The 25,955-nt window shown below is 40.1% G+C and overlaps 1 protein-coding gene across 1 annotated transcript in view; it reads left to right on the forward strand.

Moving 5' to 3' along the window:
• Positions 1 to 14,534, forward strand: part of TAFA4 (TAFA chemokine like family member 4) — a 41,299-nt gene extending 26,765 nt beyond the window's left edge. The window contains exons 3-4 of the mRNA XM_063411678.1: positions 11,127 to 11,282; positions 14,383 to 14,534. Coding sequence (XP_063267748.1) covers positions 11,127 to 11,282; positions 14,383 to 14,534 — 308 coding nt within the window. The remainder of the gene's footprint in view (positions 1 to 11,126; positions 11,283 to 14,382) is intronic.
• The last annotated feature ends 11,421 nt before the right edge of the window (positions 14,535 to 25,955 follow it).

Raw genomic sequence — 25,955 nt, forward strand, 5'->3', positions numbered from 1 at the left:
GTAAGAAAGAAACTTTGTCAAATCTGACAAGCTGCCTGGGATACTTCCAAGGGACAGATTCACTACATGGTCTCTGCAACTTGCCCAGTTGTGACAAGTGTTCCTGCTAAAAAGAGCAATCCCTCTCTTCTGTGGTGAATGAAGTAAATCTCCTTTTCAGACTTACATAAATCACTTATTTTTTTCTGGCCAACATCTAGAAAAATATCCAAGTGCCTTCCTGCTGTTTAAACGTCTAATTGCTGTTGATTTCAAATAGATTTCATTGCCAACATAAGAATTGGACATTCAAAAGCCCTTGGGAATTTGAGACTTCCCCTTCAATTCTAGCTCCTCTGAGCCTCTAATCCAAATATGCTTTGTCAAGTGCCCTGGAGCTAAGCCAGTGTCTGTCTGGTTTCCTACAGGCACAGGGAAATGCTGTTATGGCACCTGCTGCATCACAAAATAAATGTGCTCCCTTATTGGGGGGTGAATTTCCATCTCATGGTCAAAAACCCCCTTCCAAATACAATAATCTGCAAGAGTCAAGAGCTCTCTTAGTCCTGTGAATGATGGCAGTGAAGATTGAATTAGATTCAAGGACCAAGCTCTCAGATTTTCTCTCAGAGCTGTGGTCCCTTTCTGTCAAAGCTGTGATGTGATGTGGGAGGAAGCTTTTGGTGCTGCTCTCCAGTTTGTTTCTGTGGTGCATATTACAGGATATGGTGGCTTCTGTGCCATTATAAAGTTATGTTTTAACTTTTCACTTCAAGCTGGATGGCTTAATTTAAATGGAAGATCTACCAAATCATTGTCAAGGACTGTCAATTTTAATAAGAATGGAAGAAGAGCTCAATACTTGGAATGGAATGTGTGGAACAAAAAAAAAAATCTTTTAACTGATAGTTCTTTCACTTTTGAGAAGGGTGTGTTAACACTGTCTTTACTGATTCAAGCAGCTTTTGTCTAGTAATTCACATTTTAATCCTGGGTAAAATATCTTTATTGTTGCTAGTTGCCAAATGAAAAAGCTAGATTTATGCAAAAGTAGCTGTACGCTGACTTCAAAACCAACTTTTTGCCGCAGAAAATAATAGGGTTAATAAGGTAACTAGCATGGAGGAAATAAGGTGAGATGTCAGCAGAGTTTGTGTGTTGTGGCAGCACCCACTTGTGCATGCCCAGTTGCAGAGCAGAGATTTCCATATTTGGCTGTTTGAACTGCACCCTTCTGGGATTTTCTTGGGTTACAGCCTGAGACTGGAATGTTAAAATTGTAGTCTTGCACCTTTATTTTTAGGTAAAGAAGATTAAAAAGTGAAAGTTGAAAGGCTCAAGAGAGCTGCAGAATCTTGAAAAGAAAAAGAACTATTAAGGGTGAAGCTTTGACAGAGAGTCATCAGTATAAAATAGGAAATGTACAGACCCTGACAGCTTCTGAATTCTGACCTTTAAAGTATTATTCTGTCATTAGCAGTGTAAGGTGGGGTCAGGAGTTTAAATGTGAGCCTATGGGAAACAGTTACCTGGTTAATTCTCACTTTATTTCATTGTGATTAGATTTTACTGTGTGTCTGTCACAGTGCAGCATGAAGGGGTGGGCAGTCTGCAGTGGTTTGGGGTTTTTTTTCATGTAGAAACCCCCCCCAAATTTCAACAATGTTGACTAAAAATATATCTCTTGACATTCTAGAAACCTCCCTTATGCTTTGCACTTCTGGATATAGCAGTTAAATCAACTTAACTTCAATGAGCTTTCAGCCAGGTTGGATCGAGTCTGTGCCACTCAGAAGTCCTCATGCCACTCAGAGTTAAGAATGCATTTGTTCAATTTAGTTTTATGACCTGTTATTGCTTAACCGGCAGCTGGATCTTATCCTTGGACTGCTGTGATGCTTTCCTTGTCTATTCTATTGGATAAATCCAAGGTAATCATTACAGCTGTATAAAACCTGATATAAAATGAGACAAACTTTGAAAATAATTCATCAGTGGTGATCAAGACATTGGGCTTTTCCCAAGGATTAGAGACCAGCTGAGGGGCTGATGGCCTGCTGCCCAGTGCATTAACTGAGCTGATTGCTTGTAACATTCCTCAGAATTCCATTTGCCTATCTCATGAAAACTCATCCCACTTCAGCAGTGAAATCTATCATTCAAATTCAGTCTTATCTGCTGGGTCTGCTTTTTGCAAAAGACAGTTCTTCTGTGGTAACAAATGCTGCTCTATGATTTTAATAAACTCAGAGCAATTAGTGGAAAGAGGGATTCACTGCCTGTCTTGTAAATTAAGAATGTAAAACAGGACAACCAGAAGAGTTTAATAAACCACACCATTTAATGATAACATTTATGTCTGGATCTTTCTGGAACAGATTGTCAAGTGAGGGTTAATTAATGAATAATTATTTATTTGCCTACCTCTAACTGTCAGATTCAGGCCAAGCCCTATTATTCTGTAGTCCCATCAAAGTAATTTAAGGAGGGAAATATATCTTTGCATTATAAAAATGAACCCCAGAAAAGCAGAAGTACTTCATGCCTTGTAAATGTGAGTAGTTTTGAGCAGTGAAATGGAGTACAATGTTTCTTTGGTTGCTCTCCCCAGTTTTACTGATTCTATTTGGACATGAGAATAGAGATTCAATTTTCACTTGAAATTTAGAGAATCCTTTTTTCCCAACCATCTACTTTGTTTTCTGGCAGCTTCCATTTACTTAATCTACAAAACCTAATGACTTAGAGGACAATTAGCGCTTCATATTCTCTAAACAAATATCATTCTAGTCTGATGAACGACCTTGAACTGGGTTAAAAATACCTCTGGTATTTAGTAGATTACAAATGTTTGTTTTACACAAGTAAGTCTGAAATGATCATTAGATATTTTAGGTGATGGAGGAATGCTCAGAAAGGCACAAGGCTTAATCCTCAAAATATATTTTGCTGCATGCACGAGACAGACTTTAAAAGTTTGTTGTTTTGTTGGGGATTTTTTTTTTTTGCTAGTTTGTTTTTTTTGTAATTTCTTAAAGATTATGATGCTTCTAAATGAACTTCTGTCATGCCAAAGATGAGCAGCAAGAAGCTGCTCTGAGACAAAAGCACAGCCCTGAGACTGGGTGGGGAGAGCAACTGCAAATGGCAGTGAGCTCCTGGAGCCTGCAGGGGCTGTGTTAGTGACACCCTGGGCAGGATGGCTTCATTATTGACGTGGATGGGACTGCCTTTCTCAGTTTGTGGTCCCAAATACGCTATTTTTGCTTTCCTATGCTGAGAACAACCCTGTTTTAAGAGGAAATCAGCTCTCGCACTTGAGGCAGAAAATTTAATTTTGCTTACAAAGTGGTGAGTAACCACAAGGCTGGCCTGTATGGATGTGTGTGTACCTGCTTTCTTCAGGCAAGCAGAAATCTCTCCAGGGGACTGCTTTCATTCTCTTCCCCTTTCTCTCATGATAAATTTGTGAAGGAAGGAACAAATGAGAGAAAAATAGTGGTCGGTGTGTAATAGCAGGAGTGAGTGTTAATGGGACACCTGGGAAATACTTCTATATTAGAGAGCACAATGTTGCTCATTTGCTACAAGTTATGATTGAAAACCAAATCTTTCCTTTGCATTTTCTCCTCTGCCTCACCTAAAATAGCCCCACAATAGGAAGCTCCCCGTAGGAAATTATTAACTCTACTGTACTCCGAGGTGCCCTGTGAGGTTTTTTGGATTTTGTCTGCACAAGTGATGTGTGTACTTGAAGCAGGATGAATATTGGTGCCCAGCTGAAAGGCAGCAGTCCGCATTGATCGACTTCAGCCAGCACTCCAAGAGATAGAGACACTCATGTTTTAATTTGTTTTTTGCTTCCAGGTCACCCTTCATCCACCTTTCCATTTGCAGCAGTTTTTCTCTCCTCCTCCCCTCATTCCCAGCACCCTCTCAGCTGTTTTGATTTATTGACCACTCAGGTTTAATGCTGCTTTCCTTGGAGAAGTCTCTGTGCTTGTGTCTGATCTAAGGTCACCTGTGCTACTTATTCCAGGGGACTTTAATCTCCATATGGATGTGACCCCTGACACTCGTGGCAGAACTCACTGTGCTACAGGATCCTCTCCAGCTGTGTCAGCAGCTTCCTCCCCCTGCTCTGAGGGGTTGTGATTCCATTAACTCTGTGGGTCTCATTATCAGGGTTTGAGGTCACTCACCTATTTTCAAATACAGAGGCAAACCTACTGTACCCATGGTGTTCCTCTCTACTTAGTTGCTTGTTTTGAGAGGGTTTTTTTTTTACCCCACATGTCACTTCTCACCTGAAACAAGTTAAAGTTGTTCAGGGCTGCTTCTCCAGTCCTCCAGTTAAAATCTTTATTGTGATTTTGCATACTGCTGGTTTCCACAAGGAAAAAAGCAAAAATGTCTTGATGAGAACGAAATCTTTAACTTCATAAGTTATGAGAAAAACTCTTAGGTTTGAAACCTGCACATTGTGGAAGCTCCAGCCTCTATTCCTACCTCTGGAAAATGGTTGTATCTTTGCTTGCTTATTTCTTACAGATGTTAGCACTAGGAATCACCATCCTGCAGTGTATTCGAGATTGTAAGAATAATGGTGTTGGGTTGGGTTTTTTTGTGATTTTTGTTTGGTTTTGTTTGATTTTTTTCTTGTGTGTTATATCTTACTTTGCCTACTATCATGGGCAGGTGATTATGGGAAGACATTTCTTGTCTATTTATTCTAGAACAGCTGATCTGGGCTTTTGTGGCAGTTCTGGACTATCTCTGAGCACTCCCTTACTGCCCATAAGTGAAAAGGTTGAACTTTAAAAGTGGAGCTGGACTTATTTGTATATTCAGAGGCAATTTCTGAGAAAGTGTGTGTGTATACGTATATACTGCATATCCTTGAAGGAGGAGAGCATCTAAGATAGAACTTTGTGACATAAATGTGAAATTATGAAAAAAATCCAGTACCTGACGGAATGGTAGTAGAGAAAAAGCTTTTCTGACATTCTCAGCCTCTAACATGGTGTGTAAATTTTTAGCTTCTTTTCTTGAAAAGAGTTATCATCTTCAGAAATTCCCCTTTTACCCCTCAGAAGACCCCTGCCATGTGAGCCGGATTGATTCTTGTAAATATGTTTGGCAAAGGATATGAAAAATAGCATTTGTTATGTCCTCTAATATTTGTGGTTTTCTAACAATGTTTGCCTTCTGGTGTGTGCTTCCTATGCTCATTATTTGTAAGCAAAAGCCAGCATGAGATGAAGGCAGATGATGAACTGGCACCAAGCTTCTTAAAGTGCTTTCCTCTTCCAAACAGCATCAGTGCTGACTTCTAAACTCATTTGTTTCTCTTAATGTTGTCCGCAATATTTAGTTCCATAGCTGTTCATCCTCCTATTGACATCCATCCTCTTACCCTTTAAATAAATGATGCAGTTGATTTTGTGCAGACCAAGCTTGCTGGTTTTGAGCCTTTCTGAGGAATGTGCTGAGCTGGGCTCATCCTACTCCAGATTTGCTCTCCACAGCACAGTAGCTCTCTTCATCAGAGGTGGCAGATTATGAAACAGAGACAAAAGCTCCCTTTAAATTTGTCTTTTCCTTATGTTTCTTAGCCAAGAAATTAGAAAGAGGAGGTGGTTGTTCAGGATTTCTGGTAGGGGTGTGCTGCCTGCATTGAGACAGCACTCCCTGGGAGTGATCAGAATTAGTCACAGAGATGAAATGGATGTGGACAGATTGGTTGGCAACCTTCTGAAAGCCTCTTTCTTTGACATGTTCCTCATGGTTTAGAAGTGCATCACTATCATGTTTGATATTTTATTAACAATAATTGTATTTCCCTCTTTTCTTTTGAGCATTTCAAAGAGTTTTAGAAGTATTAATTGAGTATCTGCCCTCTGACTTCTGTGAAGAGAGTGAAAATAAGGTCTTGTCAAATATGTTTGTTGAAAAAAAAGCATTAAGAATAATACAGAGAATATTAAGAATACCACTGAGAATAAACAGTTCAGTAGTGATTATTGAGTCAACTCTACCCACAACACTTGCTCTGGTTTGTAATGTCCAAGCCTAATAACTTTGTGGTTTGTATTTTCTTGCTCTTCAGAGATGTCTGTTTTCTCTGAAATCCCAGGGTGTTGTCTTGCAGCTCTACACAGCAACTTCTTCTGGGATGAAAATCCTACAGATGACAAATAAATGGTCACAGAACCTTCATGTGGCCACCTCTTGAGGTCATTCAGAAATATTCTAGACCTGGGCACCTGAGGGTTGTTGTTACCTGTAGATATCTCATGATGGAAGGCAGCAACACTCATGGCAGGGAGTGTCCTGGAGGCTGTTCCATTAGGGAGCCCTGTCCCATTGAGTCCTGTTCTGGGAGGCAGAGAAAGTGTCCTCAGTGAAACAGAGCAGCAATGGGGTTTCTGGGGAAGCAGAGCTGTGAAGAAATTAGATATTGACAGCAACACACCTGCCAAACTGCTGGTAAAAGGTTTTCAACACTCATGCCCTGCCCTCCACTGGCTGGCCCATGTTCTCTCTTCAATATGCAGAAGCTGCTCTGTCACAGAGACTGTGATGTGGTGGTGTTGCTGATAAAAGGTTTCTCCCTTCGGAGAGTTTTCTTATTTGATCCCTTTTAAATACATCTTCCCTTAGATGTAACTGAAATTTGACTGCAAACACTGACAGCCCTTAAGGTGCAGATCTGGATAGGTTTACAGGTGATGGGCTATGAATTTATGGGCTTTGCTCCCCACAGCTTTTCTCCCTCTCTCGTACTGCCTTTCTCCCTGAAATGGCTTTCCTGATGTGTCCGGCATAGAATTCACTTACTGTGATTTTCATATTTTAAAAACTCTTCAGTCCCTGCTCCTCTAATGACCTGGCTTCCGGAGAATCCATCGATTATAAAATATTTTAAGGTGTTTCTTGCGTGTTTCTGTCAGTATAATCTCAGCTGCATGTTAAGTGTACTTTAAACCTAAGATGAAAGTTTATTTAGTGCAAGATGAATGTTAAAACATGCAGGAGAGAATTCTTATACTCCTCCTTTTAGCTGCTGTTGGGCACCTGAATGCAGCTACCACAGGTTTCAGTAGATTTAGGGAGGAACAGATTGAGTTAGGGTTGGTTCAGATTTTCTGTGAATTTTCTTACATCTGAAAGCCACTCTGCAAATGAGTGTTTATCCTCTAGATTTCTGAACACTGGCAAAAAACAGGACCAAAAGGCGCCACGTTAACCCCCAGCATTTGCTCAGCACCTGCTCACAGATGTGTCTGAATATTAAGGAGAAATTCATATGGTGCTCAACAGCATAAAAAGTGTCAGGACGTGTGTGAACAAGCAGGAGGAAATATCGATGTGAGCGTGTAGGAGGGGAAAGACTATTACAAGGGCAATCCAATTAATGCAAATGATGCATGCAGATGTCTGTGTCTTTTTAGTGCCTCCACTGTTGTACTCCATCAGAGCTGTGCTTTAGGGATGAGGGAGTGCTGCTGTCTTGGTTTGGTGTCTGTCAGGGAAAGTTGGAACTCTCCTTCCAAATTATTGTAATTTTGAAATTAGGGGCTTTCAAGCTAAAATATGGGAATAGGAATAACAGCTCTTTACTAGGAATATTAAAAATACAAATGCAGGAGTACAAAAAAAAACCCCAAACAAGCAAATAAACAAAAGTCTTAGAAAACCCTGACAGAGTCAGGAATACGACCTGACACCCTGCTATCAGGGTGTTGGAAGCAGTCCAAATAAGTCTTCCTGGAGTGACAGATGTGGTTCTGTGGAGTAGAGATGATCCTGTAGAAAAAGGGTCCAGTGGGTCTGGTCTTCCTCTGGGAACCCAGTGGCAAACAGGCTGTTTAGTGTTCCTACATCTCAGTTTTTATCTTGGTAGGAATGGTTGGCTCCTCCCCACTGGGTGGTCCATCTCACAATGGATGGTGTAATGTGTCACTGGTGAGCCTCAATGGCCCATTAACAGAAGATATCCCCAGAGGGTGGGCAGTGGTGAAAGAGATAAGAAACACTGCCCCACCTGGTTTTAACAGCTGGTCTATTATCAGAAGGCATTCACCTCCCTCCCCCCTGAAGTTACAAGAGATAAAGAAAAAAAAAACTCCCCAACGGCTTTTAACAGATTAAATAGAATACAGTTGTTTTTTTTTTTTTTTTTGGTTACATAATCCAAGACAGCTGCCTTCCCTTGTGTGGCAGTGGTGTTTCCAAACTTGGGCATCCCACTCCTGCCAGGAGACGAAGAGGGGACACCTCCCCTTACCTGCTTGTGGAGCTGCCAAACAGGAATGTGACAGAAAAACAGCTCCTTCACCAAGGGCTGCTTTCATCAGGAAACTTAATCTCACCCTCTGCAAACAGCAGTGTGTGTTGACTCCTGGCACTCCAGGGCAGCACAGTCACTGCTTTAAAAGTCAAACAAGATAATTGAAAGAGAGCCCCAGGTTTTTGGGGCTGTATGCTCAGGGCCAGTGTGTTTGATTTCCTTTGGTATTGGCTTAACAGGACTGTTCACCTCAAGGAAGCAGGATTTGAGCTGGGAAATAGACATTTTATTTTCTACATATTGATCCTTGGAGCTGGATCTTGTCCCTCCTTGTGATGTATCTTCTGGAAAAAAAGGGTTTCTTCTCTTATCTCAGCATCTGATATCTGGTGAATAGTGACTTTGATTAAGGACAAGGCCTGGTCACTTGGTCTTTCAGATAAGATACATGGCAAATGCAAACATGTGGCCTGAGCAGCTCAAAATTTTTGCTTTTTATTGCTTCCCTTATAAAATCTCATTCTCAAGGACAAACCAGACTCTGACCTTGCCCTCCTGAAGTGAATAGAAACTTTGCTGTTGATTCCAGTGAAGGCAGGGCCACCACAGTGGGCACTGTACGAAACCAATGGACATTTTCTCCAAAGAGTTTTGATTCAGGCTGTAGCACCAATAAACAGATAATGAAATAAATATTAAAATTATTTAATAAATAAATTAACAACCTCATTTAATTAACAACCTCTCTTAAATTAGCAATCTCATTTTGCAAAATCTTTTCTGTCAGAACTTGTGCCACCTTTTCTACAAGCATTTTAAGGAACAATATTTTGGGATGAAGTGGCAAATTTGCTTTCCCTTTGGTGTGTTTGTTTTCCATATTAACTTACAGAGAAGCTGCTGTCCTCCTGAATATTAGCTGTTTTCATTTTTTTCCCATGATTATTATTATATGGGTATTAGGTACTTGCATGAAAAGTCAGAGTCTGCCAATAAACTTACTACAGTGGCTCTGTAAGGTACTTTTATGTTATCTTCAGCATTTTGCCAACTTGCTGTAAAATACCTTATGCATTTTTCTGCTGTAGCACATTTTGCTTAAAAGTAGTGTAGCTTTGTCCTCAGGGGAAAAAAGGAAAAAAAACCTTCAAAAATCTCAGTATGTATAATTTTTTTAAAAGCTGAGTGCTCAAGTAGAACACTACATTTCCACTCCAAGATTGAATATGCATAGTTTCTTGTCCATTGAGGTTGTTATGAATACAATTTTGGCAACAAAATTCAGGCAGCCAAGTGTTTTTTTCACGAGTATTTCAGCTGTGCTTGAAATACTTGTGAAACCAAAACATACACAGTGAGAAACACTGCCAAGCCAACTTTTTAAAAAAGTTATAAGTATGTATTTAATACTGTTTTTCTTTTTACAAACTCCTATAGAAGCCTAAATAGCATTGCTAACTCTTTTTGAAAGTTAAGATTTCACACCTAATCAAGTCATAACATTTTCTGCACAAAAATTGCAGTGATCTTATTCCCTCAATAAAATTTCATTTGTAAAGGTGTGTCTGATGTCAATTAGCAGCAGACACTGTAAAAAAACAAACAAAAAACCCCCTCAAACCACTACAAAATAACCAAACAAAAACCTTCAAACAGGGCAAACACTGAGAGAGGAGGGAGCAGGGTAATTTTCAGGTTTGTGACTTGGAGGACTGACTGTCTGTTCGTGGATAGTTCTCTCCCTTCCCCCTGTATTTCTTTATTCTCTGTGCCTTTGATATCAGCCACACCTACACTGATATCTGGCTGTCTTTTCTCTCATTCTTTGTGCTGCTTTGATGGTGACTATTTTTATTATTCTCAGTGTTGTCTCTCTGTCTGGCTCTCTTATGAAGTAACTCACCCTGCTCTGTAGTGCTGTTAATTTACAAGGTGCTTTACAAACAGATAAGAGCCATCCAAGGCTCTACTCTAAATAAGACAAGACAAATGCAAGATGAAGCACTTGAAAGCTGTTCAGGAAAGTGAGGATATGGAAATGACTTATGCAAGGAGCTGAGGGGCTTGTGGAGTTTCTGAGAGAAGGTTTAGGCAGGATGGAGAGGAGGTTTGGCAGTGGAGGAAAATGATCAGCTGCAAGGAGCAGTGAGGTGAGACGTGAAAGGAAGAGAAAGGGAGGGGAATGATAAACTTGGAGAAATAATGGACAGTAAATAATGAGCAAAGCAGGAGGACACAATATTTATCAGAGGTTTGTTCAGAAGTGTCTGGGAGGGAACTGAAGAAATCCATAGAGTTTGGGAGTGGTTTTTATTTTTCTTTTGGACAAAACTTGACTATCCATGACAACTTTACAGGTTACCTTGTTATCAGCTTGTCTGTGATGTCAAGCATGGCAAGCAGTACTCACATGTTGATGTGTTAAAAGGTTTCCTTACTATTTAAGATGTTTCTCTTATTTTAAATATTATCCTACCCATTGTGTCCATTCATGAAGGGAAAGAATTAAATATAAAACCCGTTGGGTGTCAGGAGGGCAAAGGAAGAGGGGCATGTTCTGTCTTTTTGCCTTCATCTAATGGAAAACTCTAAACTGCTCTTCTCCCTATGGCTTTGTTAGGGTGAGGGAAGATAGACGGGAAAAATGACTTGCAGAAATTAATTTTATAAGAAAGGCTGGTGCACAAACTCAGGGAATGAGCCAGATCCTACAAGACACTTTGCTTCTTTGCATTCCTGGGGATTTGAGGCGGTGCAGGGGAGACCCAGGATCTTGCAGGACTGCACAACCTGGCTTCTTCTCAAGGCACTGACGTGTTTCTTTCTCTCCACCCTTTACCTCTGCCACGATCAGGCCAGCACCAGGTGAAGCAGGGCACGTGTGAAGTGGTGGCCGTGCACAGGTGCTGCAACAAGAACCGCATCGAGGAGCGCTCGCAGACCGTGAAGTGCTCCTGCTTCCCGGGCCAGGTGGCCGGCACCACGCGGGCCCAGCCCTCCTGCGTGGAAGGTGAGGGGCTCTGCTCACTCCTGCCTCCTTGACATTCTTCCAGTTTAGTCTCCTTGATGTCTGACTTCACCCCGGTCCCGCCTCAAAAAGGCCTAATCCTTCCTTTTGTTAATTTTTGGAAACGTCTCTGCGCGTTGGTGATAATGAGCCTGTGCATAAATCTTGGTGTAATTAATCCTCTTAATGTATGTACTGGCCCAGTTCGTGTCTGTGCCAATAAAACTTAGTTTTTTCACAGAAGAATTCTGTGAATTAGTTTGAAAACAGTATAAGCCAAGAAATTCGAGCTTATGGTATTAATTCTTCCAGATGTCTTAAGACTGAGTAACTTGGCTAAAAATTCACTGGTTAAAAAATGCAGCCTTAAGATTGGGCATGCAGGTGGTGCTGGGACATCTGATATGGAGAGCTTTTCTCTAGATCAATATTTTACTATGTAATATGCCTATTTTTTGTAGAGACTGCTACTCTTGTTAACTTAGTAAATCTACTTCAAGACATACTTTTTAAAAAATCTTAAAGTTACCAAAATCCCTAATTTCATTGATTCATAAACAAGATCCTGTTTTCATTCTTTTGCACATAAAATTGCAACCAGTTCACTTACATATAAAACTAAAAGCTTCAAAGTCCAATTCTAATCTAATATTCATAAATGTTCAGTGTCAGACATAAAACTCTAAATACATTGTTTGAAGGGGTTTTTTACCTGTTATGAAGCTGTCAAAACAGATATTTTAAAAAAATATTTTTTTAAAAAAAGATTTTTAGATGCCTACTATTTTTATGCTTTGTTATTCAGCAATGCAGTCAAGTTTAACTGTGCATTTTCTTAGGGAGTTTTCTTGTTACACCAAAAGTGTCTTCTGCATTTTTAGGTGACACATCAAATAGCAGAAACACTTTTACATTTGACAGATAATAGAAGCCAGGCATTATTTTAAACTCACTTAAATACTGCAAAGGTGACACTGTCATTCTATAGCAGAAATATATAAACACTGAAGAAGCTTGATTCAGTCAACAGTTGCTGAAGGACTTTATTAGTTGGTTTTTTCTTCCAGTGTGGTTGCAATTAAATGCAACAAAATATTATGAATGTAAGATTTTGGCTTTTAAAGTGGAAGTGTTTGATTCTCCCTCACACCTTAGTGTAAGGGTTTAGCAGGCTTTGCTGATTTTTGCAAATATCTGGACTACAGTGGGTTGCTGCAGCACAGAAACTGAAACTCTTTCCTTAGCCTCAGGATTAGATGTGTTTTCTCCCACTCTACACATACCCCTCAGTAGACTCCTACACTGAAAGCAAGAAACTGTTTGGGTTTTGAATTTGCATTTCACAGACTGATACAGACATTTAGGGTCTTTTTCCAGCACGTTTGTCCTTAATGCAGGCTTGTTTAATTTGCCTGTAATTTGTCCTGAGTTTAAAGGGAAGAATATACACAAAACAGAGCTAATTTTCCAACCAAAAACAAAAATAAAAAAATGATTTTATAAAGGAATTTGCTTGCAGCTGTTTTTTAATTTCCATTGAACTTCAGACCTTAACCCAGCAGTGGTGATCATTTCCATTAGGGCAGCAATTCTCACTGCTGTGGTTGGTTCCTGCTGCTCCCACCTCAGATCTCCCAGCCCTGCCTGCCCCAGCAGACCTGGGGCTTGCCATTCCTCATTCCCACTCCTCCAGATGGGTCATGGTGCCTCTTTCCACCCCACACTGCCTTGGTTTGTCTGTTTTTCTCTGTGCAGGAGCCCTGTTGGGTGCTGCCATCTTCTCGGGGTGTTTTTCATTCCATCCTTACTGACCTTATCAGAAATGATCTCTCACCTCCCAGGATGCACAGTCAGGTTCCACTCATTATTTTTATCCACAACTTTATGTCCATAATCAGTCAGTATCAATGCAAATGATCTGAGACCCAGATGACTGGTGGAAGTTCATACATTTATTTTGTAATGTTGCAAGACTGAAAGATTAGTTTATAATAGCCAAAGCAGTGTTCTAGAAGTGTATTTTTTCATAATGCTTTTCAGTAAAAGTGCAAACCAAAAGTAATTGAAGGAACATTTTGGCAATATCCTGATGTCAGCTTGCCTGCTTGACACTCCAATCTAAAGGTTGCAGAAGAACAAACATGTCTTGAAATTAAAAGGAAAAAAGTGTTTTATAAGAAGTAGGCTCCATTATTTTTGTTCATCTCTTTTGAATGTGTTATCTTTTAAGGCATGCTATTCAATAGTTTGTGCACATAATAGCATAATGCAGACTGGCTGAATCAACATTTTAAGCCATATTTTATTTTGAAATCCAATATAGATTATGTAGGATTGTGTACTGATATATTTCATAATAATTTTCTGGGATCTAATGTGTGCCATGGACAATGCAAAACTGAGAAATGCATGCAGGTGTTTGTGCTGTTAACAGCAGGCTTATAAAGTCATGACTACATTTCTAAAAGTAATAGGCTTAGTCTTAATAGAAATTGGCTTAAGGGTAGAAATTAATAAATCTGCCCAGTTAAGGTGTACAACTGTAGCCTTCCAAAACATATTGCAAAAGTGGCAGTGTGACTGCAAGTAGATTTTTAGTTGATATTCTAGTGCTTTCCAGAGGTTTCCCCATCCTTACCTGCAGTATTTGCTGACAGACCTCACGGGTTTACATCTCTGTGCAGTTCTGTTTTCTCACTCAGTGAAGGAGGAAACTGATATTTCTCTGTCCAGTCTCCCATATGCAGACATGGGTTAAACAAGAAGCCTGAGCTCCATTACTGCAGGGACTTGATTGAAGCACGCAAATGAAGGAGACAGGTCATTTTTGTAGGCAGTGGAGATGGAAAGGCACTTCCAGAGGTCAATTCAAGTGCTGGAGTCAGTCTCTGGTGGTGCCTGCCTGTTCACCACTTGCATATTGCATTTACCTGGTGAAGGGTTTAGCCACTTTTTTACCTCCATGGAATTCACTGTTAAACCAGTAATTATTGTTGGTACCTTTTGAAATCAACCAATTGGACTCAGCACCGACAACCTCCCTGCAAAAAACCAACAGTGATAAAAAAGATATTGCTTCTTTTCTCTGCTTCTTTTTTTCCAGCTTCCATTGTCCTGCAGAAGTGGTGGTGTCACATGAACCCCTGTTTGGATGGAGAGGACTGTAAAGTGCTACCAGACTATTCAGGTTGGTCTTGCAGCAGTGGAAATAAAGTCAAAACCACAAAGGCAAGTACAGAGATCACCTGTATTTAAAGGTGCCAGTCTGCTGATTGCTTTTACTGCATTGTGTATGTAGATGTGAGCACTAGTCTTGGCCTTCTCAAAATTTTGGAAGGCTGTGATTGATGCAGTTGCTCTCAGAGAGGAAATATTAGGTCAGAACTGCCCCTTCACTCCTGCAGTCAAACTGAAAATGGTCCTGATTCAGTCTTCAGTGAGCCAAATAAACTATTTCACTGTGCTCGGTGCTAGAGGGATAATCATGTTCCAGAACCAATTCTTCAATTTGCAGACTGAGTACAGGGGTCTGAGATCTTTACCACTGTCACATAAAGTTAGATCCCTGTGCTGGACAGCTTTTACCTTTTGAAAATACCAGCCTGGCTTGGGAGTTGTTGGGAACCTGCACTGATGCCACTTGTGCCACACTGAGCACCACTGGAAATCAGGTTGGTTCAGAATATTTCTAATTCTAGACCACCCTGTAGCTGCCTGATATTTTTTTTAAAGAAACCAAACCTTTGCTATGTCATCTTATTTCTTAATTTATGGAGAGAAAATATCATGTCCTCTGTCTGCTTGGCAATTTAGAATGAGTTCAGTGCATTGAAGTTCAACAAGTCACAGCAAACTGCATGTCTAAATTCATCATAAACCAGGAGTCCTTAGCAGGCAAGAGCAAGGAGAGACATATGCTCAGCTTTTCCCTTTACAGCTTCCTCTAGCTGGGAAAGGATGTTGTTCATTAGGTTGCAGCCTGACTTAATAAGCAATACTGTCACCAAATGTTGTTTAGCAAAGGCTGCTCTGAGGAGTGGAAACAGCACTAATTTCTGGATTGGTGAGAGGAAATTTTGGGTGGCTGTGGTGTGATACTGGTGCTCTACAGACATTGCACAGTGGCACAGAGGATGTGGCATCCCTGGATGTGGCAGAGGGGTTGGAACTAGAGGACCTTTGTGAATCTTCTAAACCCAAACCTTTCTATGAGTCCATGGCCAATGTTATTTATCAAGTGCCAAAGATGTATTCTGCAGCATGCCTGGGTCCTGCTGCTCTCCTGTGGTGGACAGTACACCTGGAATTTGGCCTGCAAACTCTGGAATCAGTGTGGATGACTGGGACTCGGTTATTGCAAGATAAAAATTACCCTCAGCCTTTCAAGTTTTTTCCCAGTGCTGATTTTTAACCCATTTGTAGATAAGGAGCAGCATTGTAGGATCACACTGCAGGGTGAGACAGGTGAATTAGGAGTTCCAGATATTGCACAAGACAGATTCATCTCTGGACACACCAGAAGAGAGCTGATATTTATACCAAAAGGACCTTATTGGAGAAGAGTGAGTCAGGTTGATTATCCTTTGAATGAGGGTGAATTATCCTTGATGCCTTCGACAGATCCTTTATGTTGGGGGCAGAACAAAGACTTTTATGTTGGCACTGGTGACTGAAGGCCTGAGGTGTCAAATCCTCCTTCATGCAGCTGCCTCTTCCTTCCTGTGGACAGTTGTAAGGAAACTCGAGTGGAAATGCAATTTCTCTTGTCACAGGGAAAAGGGAAATATGGTGTAATTTATATTATTATTTTGAAAATGAACCAAAGATTTGCCTCAGATCACTAAACAATATATTTCTTAGGTATATTATTAAAATTTTACACAAAGAGGACTCTTTGAACTGCCAGACCAGTAGACCAAACTCTTCAGCCACCTGTGAGCCTCAGCAATGGGTTGCTCAAATCACACTCAGCAAAACCCTATGGGACAATTACAGAAAGTGTACATATTCATTATTTTTTTCCAATTTAATAGTTGCCTTATGTCTAAAACACAATAGTCGAGATCCATTCCATACTAATTTTTTTTCTGTTATGCACTAGAGATGATCTCATTACTATTTAAATTTGTAATCAATTTTTAAAGCCTTTTAAGACCCTGGGATCAGTGCTACGTGGGACACTGGCTTCCACAGGTTAATTATACACTGAAAGAGGAAATACCATTTAATCAACTTTAAGTCCTTTATCTTTTCATTCCATGAAAATATGTAAAAATAGTGGAACTAAAATATTTGAAGCACAGGAGACTGCTGACACTACTCAGTATTTAGATGAATAGTTAGTGTCTGAGTGGGACAGTTAAAATGTGCAAAGCTGAGAAATTTGCATCTTCCATCAGTTCCCTCGGGGAAGGAAATAAAAACTTCTCTATGCTGAGTGTCTGTTTAGTTTTGTGACACATGTAGACTCTGCAGAGCAGAGCTGACAAAGCTTTCCTCCTTCCAGCTGCCTCTTCTTACCCATTTCCAGGCCAAGAAATCCAACAGGACCCTCCTCATTGTGCAGCCAGAGCTGCTGGGTTGTGCCCTGTGTGTGCATTAAGGCTTGTACACATCCCTGAGCCCCTCCAGGGTCCTGGGGGAGATTTCTGCTGCAGGAACAATTTATTCCCCCTCGTGCTGCCTGGACCACTGGGAATGGGCAGCAGTTTGCATGAATGGCCCTTTGGGATGCAAATCCTACTCTTGTGCTGGAGGCAGTGGTGTTGGGAGTGACATGAAGAAAAGTAAAATAGCAGATTTCCAGGAGATGCTGGTGGCAGATTTAATGGTGAACCACCATTTCTTTATCTGCAAATCTCCCTCGTGTTATCAAATACCAGCATAATTAACATTTCTGTGTAGATTCTGCTTCTCTGTGTGGTACAAAGGTGTGGCTGGGGCAAGTTCATTCATTGTCTATTTGTGTGCACAGTTCTTTTGCAGCAACAATGATCCTGATATCATCCTTTTCTTGGTCAATTCTGTGTAATTCTTTCCTCTTCTTTTACAGGTAACACGGTAGCAAAGGCTGAGCCTGAGGGCCACTCCCAGAACTGTGGCATGTGGAACTGTTCTTGGCTGTTAACAGAGACCCCTTTTTGTCATGGTGTGATTGACTTAATCCTTTGAACTTGCAAAGGAGTTGGGAGAAAGGACAGCACTTCTTTCAGCTGTGGCTGCAGTTCCTGAACCTGGATTTTGCTGTTCAGTGGTACATTATAATTTCACAAGAAAACACAAGGAGATTTGGTTCTACTTGAAATGCACCTTGGATTCTCAAGGATCTGAGACCTGGCTGAAAATTGTGGAAGAGGACACCTGAGCTTCTTGTGGTGCACCCAGGATAAGACTTTCTTAATGACACAAAGATATGTAAAATTATTTTAAATGAGTTGAGGTCATGAATGTATCTTAGGGGATCATAGAAAGAAAATGCTGATGTTAGAACAGGTGCAGATGATCTCTAAGGTCTTTTCAACCTGTAAGATTTTATGGATTTGTCTGAGGTGTTTCTTGCATACTGTACAACACAAAAATACAAAGCTGATCCCAGTGAATTGGTGGGACTGTGTTAGTAAATTATGTCTTAGTGTATTTTCAACTGTAATTTAGTACCTATCAAGGTGGTATGAAGGTGAAAAGATGGAACTTATAGAATTAGTAGCAATTATTGTAGGGTAAACTTTGGTTATAGCTGTGCAATTAGATTTATTTCCTTAGATAGTTCTAGGTAGTTTAACCTTTACATTCATAAGTGATGGCAGGAAAGCATGAGGAAGAGATAAAATTTGAAAGCAGGCATAGTTTTTCTTGTCCTAAAATAAATCCATTCTCTAGGGGAATAGCAAAGTATACATATTCCTTGCCTCTTTGAATCTGGATATGGAAAAGAATTTAGCCATTAGCTAGAAATATTCATTGAGATGCCTCAAAAAAAGGAGAGCAGGCTTGTACTGCATGAGGAAGGCTTACTGGGAGGGGAGTAATTTGTTTGGATTTTCATAGCTTTGGTTATATCCTAATAGGTAACATACTTAAAATTCATAAGCAAAATTCTAGATAAAAGTGAATCTTCAGTTTCAATCAGTTCTTGTTTAGAATGATTATAATAATTAAATGTCCAGTTCCTTGACAGACTGAATTTCCAAGTGGTTACATTTTGAGACACATAATTGTTCCCTATTATTGTAGATGCATTTCATGCTCTTTTTCTTATTTGCCTGTTAGAGTTTTTTGCCATCAGTCTTCATAAATAGAATAGGGGGTAGAGGTGAAGCCGGAGCAGTCTGTTCCCCCTGACATTGCAGCAGCCTGAAGTGCAGTGGTGCAGATGAACTGCTGGTGACCCAGAGACAGAAGTCATTGTTATGCTTTGTGTAAATACTGGGGTAACAATGCACATCCAGTTTTTATATAGAAAGAAAGGTGAAAAATGAAAAAAAAAGGTGTCTTCTACTAATGTAGGTCATTGTGCATAAGCTTTCCAGTGTATGGGAAAGATCCCATCAGCAGTGGGAAGCTGTCCAGGGTCATAATTATTAACTTCTCATTTGCTGGAGTGAGTGGGAGCACTCAGCCAGTTAATTCCACCAGTCAGTGGTAGAAAGAGCTGGCCCTGTGTCTCTTGATTTTGATTTCCTTGGTTTAGGTCACTTTCAATGATGTATTTGATTACAGCTGGGATCATAGTGGTCATTGTACTCAGTGATAAGCAAACAAGAGATTTTCTGCTCTGTGCTTGGACAGCTGAACAGTTAATAGACTCTGCTTGCCCTAATGAGCTCTACATTCCCAATATTTTTCCATTGTTTTGATTTTCTGATTAAATTTTAAAATGACCTTTACTATTTCTGTTGTTTCTCTGCATGTATATTCATGGTGTCATCAGGGAAGATCCTTTTCATTTGCTATTTGTACAGTCTTGACCCATAACTGGAATTTACTTATTTATTTTGGTAAGTGGTCCATAGCAATGCTTAGTTAAAACCATTGCTGAGGTGTCCTAGGGGAAAAAAAAAGAGTTTCAGAGAAAAGTTGTCTATTTTTGAAGCTAAATACAAAGAAAATAAGTAACTTTCCAGTGCTTGTACACTGGATTTGTGGTGGAATTGAGAACAAAACCAAAACTTCTCTAATTCAGTCCTACCCCAAAGGAGTGCAGTGTGTCACATGCCCTGAAATAGCCCCCTGGATGATGCTTTTGCTGTCACTGAGGAAGGGGGGAAACTGCAAAGTAAATTTGGTAGCATGGGATTATGAAATACGGTCCAAATGAATGAGTTGCCTTCCTGAAAGCTCAGCCCATGACAGAGATTTTATATTCCTAAAGAAGCTTTTTTCCAGAGGATCTTGGGTTGATTTACAGCCTTTTCTGACTCATTGCACAAACGCTGTGATATGTGTCTGGTGGTGGTTTGTTTTGTGTTTTTGTTTTGTTTTGTTTGTGTGGGTTGTTTTTTGTTTTTTTTTTGTTTTTTTTTTTTTTTTGAGGATTGCTGCTGTATCCAGTGCAGTTGTCTGGACAAAGATTATTGCAGACATTCACTTCTCTGACAATATATTAGTATCCAAGCTGAACTGATTCATATCCTGATCATACCTGTATCATATTTCTTAACTGTGTTCTTTTTGTCCCTCATCAGAATGACTCTGATGCCTTTCCTTTCATGCAGGTGACATTTCAGTAGCCATAAAATAACATGTGGCTTCTCCATGTCCTTTTTTCTCCCCTCTGCCTGTCTTTGTAGCCCTCCTCGCAGTTTTGGTGAATGTTTTTGAGTATAGATTGCCAGAATCATGTGCTTTATTTAGCATCTGCCATTGCTGCCTTTCAGGAGTGTTAAACTGGTGAGGAGCTCCATCCTGTCTCACCTTGAGACTCACTCCACTGTTCACTCCTCAACCATTCCTTACCACCTTCCTTGTCTTCTCCAGTCAGAGAAGAAAATATCTATAGTATTAAAAGAAATGCTTGGATATATATTAAACTAGATATATGGCATTTTATTTATCTAAAAATTAAATTATCATAATATAACTCCTTTCAAGGTTTTCTTGCATCCTACAACTCTGTTAAATTCATGATAGATTTTTTTCCATTTTCCATTTACCTCTAAGTCTGTTATCTTCAAGGATTTTCGTTCAAATTTGGATCTAAAGAGAGTGGATAAATTTTTTACACTTGCTGTAAATTTTCTCAAGGGTTAGTTTATAACAAATCTACAACAATAGAAAATGGCTTTGAAGACTCACAATTTGCTTGCAGACTGAAAAGACCCTGAGGTAAGAGAACAGTCAAGACTTCTGTCATAACAATAGATGCTTCTGTATCTATTGAGATAGAGAGGATCCTGTAACAAACATTTGGGATAAATTAGTACCTCTAAACTGTAATAATGTCATTTAAAGGATTGCTTGTTGCAGCACTGTGTCTCTCAGCAATGCATTGGGGTAATAATTCTGGACAAACTCACAATGAATCTGCTCACCTTGGAATTTGGAATATATTGGTTGTGTTCAGGAGGGTGCATTTTTGAAGGTTAAGGCTGCAGGGATTCTCACTGCCTGAAAATGAGAATCCTATACCTGAAAATATGAAGTATGTACTGTTTTTCACTTCAGTTACCTTAGAGTTTAGTTGAGAAACCAGAATCCCATTTGCAAGAGCAGGATTAACTAAACAATGATAAAACTTGGAGCTTTTATTCCATTTGCCTTGATGAATAAGCAGTATATCTCTAAATAATTCCCTTTATGTCTTTTGCTGTTAAAGTTACTTAAAAAGACAAAGAAAAAAAAGGTGTCTGGGCAGAGTTACCTGCTTGTGCTTTAGAGTCTAGAACTCTACTGTTGAATGTCTCAATTATCATATTTTTCTAATTTGGATGAAATTTCACAAACAGAGGTTAGAATAACAACATGTGCCAACCTTCAGGAGACCTTTTTATTTTATAAAATTATTATTTTGTAAAGTACCTCAGCTTCATTATGGTTGTGAGGACAAAGCCACCCACCAGGAGAAATTGAGTGAAAACACTTCAGGGGTCATTCTGCCCTGCTCTGTGTGTGAGTGTGACATTCCCATTAACACACAGAAATCACATGCACCCAAAAGAAGAGCAGTTTTGGTAGCATGTTGTTTCATTGGTAGCATATTGTTATTACCATCATTTATGCAAAATGATAGGCAGTGAAATGTTGCCAGAAAAATCATTACAGGCTGCTCTGAATGCGGAGGCACAAGCCTGTGAAAAGCCACTGTTGCATTTTACCAGCCCAAGATGGGTCCTGAAAATGAATATGTATTTCTGGTTCTTCGAGATGTAATGACTTGTAAAAGGTGCAGACATGAGGGAGACTTAAGTGGAAAATCAGCTCTTTTTTTCCCTTTCCTGTCCCATTCCATAACAGAGAAGGAAACACTTGTACCTTCAGTCTTTGTACACTCTTCCAGGACTGAAGCTCAGAGGTTTATAAATCTCTTCTAGCCAGTGTAAGTTTTTCATTTTGGAAGGTATCTAAGAGCATTGTGAAATCATGAGTGGTTAAACAGTGTTCTTACCAGGACACTGGGCTTTAGCTGGAATGCAGCTACCATATTTCCTTGTGGATATAAAGGGAGGTACCTCAAGCTGCTGCGAAGGTTTCAGCTTTTAAAGTTCTCTTAACTCTCTCAGTTGTCTGTCTCAGCCATAACCTGCATTTTATCTGCCTCATAGGGGTTATTTGGGGACATTGGATAATCCAGCACTAGCAATGACTTCTTAAATTTGGGGTATAAAAGGTTTTTATCTTTGTAAATGAAATTTTGCAGAACTGACCCCACTTGCATGCTTGGTATTTAGGTGTTGATGTCCTCCAGCAGAGAAACAGGAACACAAACATTTTGTTTGCTCACTGGAGTTGTGCTTCACTTAATGACAATCCATTCTGCCATGACATTGCATGGGTTGGTACAGGAATTTACACAAAGTTGTACAAATTGTAGTAATTCAGCATCCCTTCTGCTCTTTACTGTTCTCACTGGGTGAAGGTTTGGGGGTCCCATTCATGGCTCTTGGCACAGAATCCTGATTTTTGTTCTTTGCAGTTCAAGGTTGTGGGTGGATGTGCTTTTTTCCCTCCATTTAAAAAAAAATTTGCATCATCAGAGAGATTTTTCACAGAACTGCCTTCCAGTCAGGAAATTTCTTACTAGGACTACTGAGACAGAATGGTTGGATCAGACATGAAAAGAAATCTGTGAAGGGCAAAGTTTATCCAACCCCAAAAATGCTCTCAGTGAGCCAGAGGAGCAACAATGAGACTTGGGTAGGACAACTTTACCTCAAGATACTTCATGTTATTGATACAAAGCATTATTCAAGACATTTCAAGGACTGTTAACCTGTGGTCTTCATATGGCTGAGGCCTTAGAGAGTCACAATAAATTGCAAAATAATTTTCATGCACCTTAAAGGAACATCTACGATACCATCCTTGAGCTGCCATGAGAAAAGGAACCTTACAGCAGTGGGAAAAGAGCCTAAAGGACAAGATAAAATTAGGTACAGAATCAATTTGTTGCTGTACAGCATTATACAGATCCACCCAAGCTCGTGCACTGGGTGATTTTCCAGTTTACAAACTCATGATGATTTTTTCTTTACCACGTCTTTCAACAAATATGCCCATTGCTTAAAATTCACCAGAACAAGTGATTTGCAAGCAAAATCGTCAGCTGTTTGCTTACCCTTGAAATTAAGTAGCTCACAAAGTAATCTACTACAGTGGCAAAATCAATGTAAAATGCATTACTCTAACTCCCAACAAAATAAAATCGGTGCTTTGTAGAACAGCCCCGCTCTTCACAGGACTAAACTCTGCTGTCACTCGGGTTCCTGGGGAACTCCTGGAGCTGATGAGTTCACAGGGGTCCAGATGAATGCACAATGATGTTCTCTCTCTGCCTTTTGAAGATGTGCCTGCAGTCAGCAGGAGGCATTAGCAAATCCGTGAGGAATATTGCAGGAAGAGCAGAGGAATGTGCTGCTGCTTTCAACAACTTTTACAGGGCCTTTGCAAAGTAATGGGAAAACTGCTTCGTTCCACAGTAGCCCATGGCTTTCATAGCCTGAGGATCAGGCACTGCCCCTGCAGGGAGCACAGGAGCCTGCCCGAGGTTAGCAGTGAGCTCAGGGCTTGTTGGCTCTGGTTAATGTGCATTTTTTACACAGGGATGGTGCAAGATGTGATGTGGCTGTGCTAGTGTGTAAATGTGTATTCCAGCCTGTAAAGGAGAGGCCATGGGGGTGCTCTGCACCCTCAGATGGATCAGGGTGTGTGAGAGGACTGAGCTTTCCCCACAGTTCTGTGTCCAGAGACATTCTCTCTGTCCGTGTGCTGAGAACCCAACCTTCCGACAGCAAGAAAACACAAACGATTGCAGAGGGGCTGTGAATTCCTGCAGCAAGGGCTAGAAAGAGCAGGTTTTTGTCACTTAAAGCAAAGCAGACAAGGTAGCACATCCCACAGGACACTAATGAGCCACCTGATAACACCAAGTGCACACCTAACCTCTTGACACGGGAGGCGAGGATGACAGATGTACTGTCAAAATACAAATCTATCAACTTCATCATGTAAATCTACCCACAGATGCTTTACAGGAGAGATCTGAGGGCAAACAAACACTTTAACTTACAGAGTAACCTTGTAAACAGGAACTTTTTACAAAAGGCTCCAGTTAATAATTTATGAATTGTAACAGTGTTATGAGAAAAGGATACTGAGCATTGATTTTTTGGCATTGAATGACAACAAAGCCAATCCCCCAGTCTCCACAATAATGATGCATTCACTGTTCTAGTGTTGGGGTGTATTGATATGCATATTACATTTGCATAAAATCCTGTCTCTCATCTTTTATATTATTCATTTGGTGCTTTCCATCTCTTTCCCAAATGTGTTGAGTTGTTCCCTTAAACACAGATTTCTATTCTGCCAGTGGAGAGGCATCCCAGAGTCACTTCAGGATGCTGATTTTTTGCTCTTTAATTAGGTCTGAAAAGAATTTGATGCTTAGATCAGGAATTAATTTTGTTTTCTTGTTTATAAGTAATTTATTGTGACCTCTTGAAATGATAGCATTTTCTCTGTGTGAAGACAGTTAATTTTCCAAGATGTGACAAGTGCAGCTTTTAATTAGATCAGGGCAATCATGTCAAAAAAGGAACTTTCTTTTATGAAGCACAGGGATATTTGCATTCTTTTAGCAAAATCTTCTCTTTTTTTCATGATTGAAAATTAAGCCTAACACCAAACAGATCTGGAGTGCTGGAATTCATGCAAGAAGAAATTTTTTGAGCTGTTTATAATACCTTTGAGGAGTCTTCTTACAGAGCTGCATTTGTGGTAGATGTTTATTTATGATTAACATATCAATATTTTAGTTTCTGTTTTAGAGAGGCTTTCTCCGAATATCTCTAAGTATTTTTGCAGAGGAACCTTTAAAATATGGATTTGGTATAGCTCTAAATGTTGTGTCTTTTCCCCCTTGTACCTTTGAGCAGTGATGGCACAAATCCATCCAAGATGTCCAAGATTTTTGGGCGTCTTCTCTCTGGGGAAAGACCCTGATGGATGAGGAAGACTGGCTGGGCTGTGTGGGGAGGATTTGCTGTGTTGTGTTGACATGAATTCATGAATGGAATCTTGGATTATCCATTGGAGTTCTGGATTCACGGCATGCAAACGGTTTCCAACATGATCTAAAGCCCCCTAAGCACCTTTGAAGATATTTTAGTTGATAGTTCTGATGAGGCTATTTGAGTCTGCCAAATCAAATCAGATTTGGCTCCTCCTTTACAGAGAGGTTCTTCTGTAGCCCTGTGGTTTAATGGGCCAATGGCAGTTTCAGAGATGCTACAGTTTTCTGAATTGCTGCAGGTGCACTGATGGGTGAGACCCTACAGGCCTATTCTGAGCCATTAATGCTCACCACATCAAGAATATTTCAGCAGAGTTATGTTCCTGGATCACTGATCTGCTGATCTATAGGTGTGCAGAATTATATTCTGTCAGACAAGCTGAAAGAGGCAGGAATGTTTTCTGTATTCTCCAACAATATTTTTTTTTTCCTCCTTACAGGAGGCTCAATTCAAGGATTGCTTTGGAGATTTTGGAGGTGTTTTTAATGAAGGAATGACATTATTGAGCCTGCCAATTGTGTTTTCCCTGCTTGATAAGTAGATATATATCTATATAGCTGCTATTCATATATATATGAATAAATAGCCTGTGAAATTATAAACTATTTCCTTTCTTAATGCTTTTCCCCACTGCACATTATGTTCTAGAGTGTGATTCCTTGTATCCTCAGATCTAGGACAAATCAATATTTGATGAATGACAAAGTCAATCCTTTAAGTTTTTTTTATCTGTCAGGTTCACAAATGTCCTGTTGTGCACCTGTGGGGTTTGGCTCTCAGCTGATTTCAGGGAGTGGCCAGGCAGGGGGCTGGGACAGAGGAATGCTGGATTTGGTGCTGCTCCTGGCCAGAGCCCTGCCGTGGGGATTGTGTTTGAGCTCCAGCTGCACAGGGACACACAGGCAGTGCCAGGCTGCTTGAATGAATGCAGGCAGGCTGGTAAATG

The sequence above is a fragment of the Prinia subflava genome, chromosome 14 (assembly GCF_021018805.1).
Source record: "Prinia subflava isolate CZ2003 ecotype Zambia chromosome 14, Cam_Psub_1.2, whole genome shotgun sequence".
Lineage (NCBI taxonomy): Eukaryota > Metazoa > Chordata > Aves > Passeriformes > Cisticolidae > Prinia > Prinia subflava.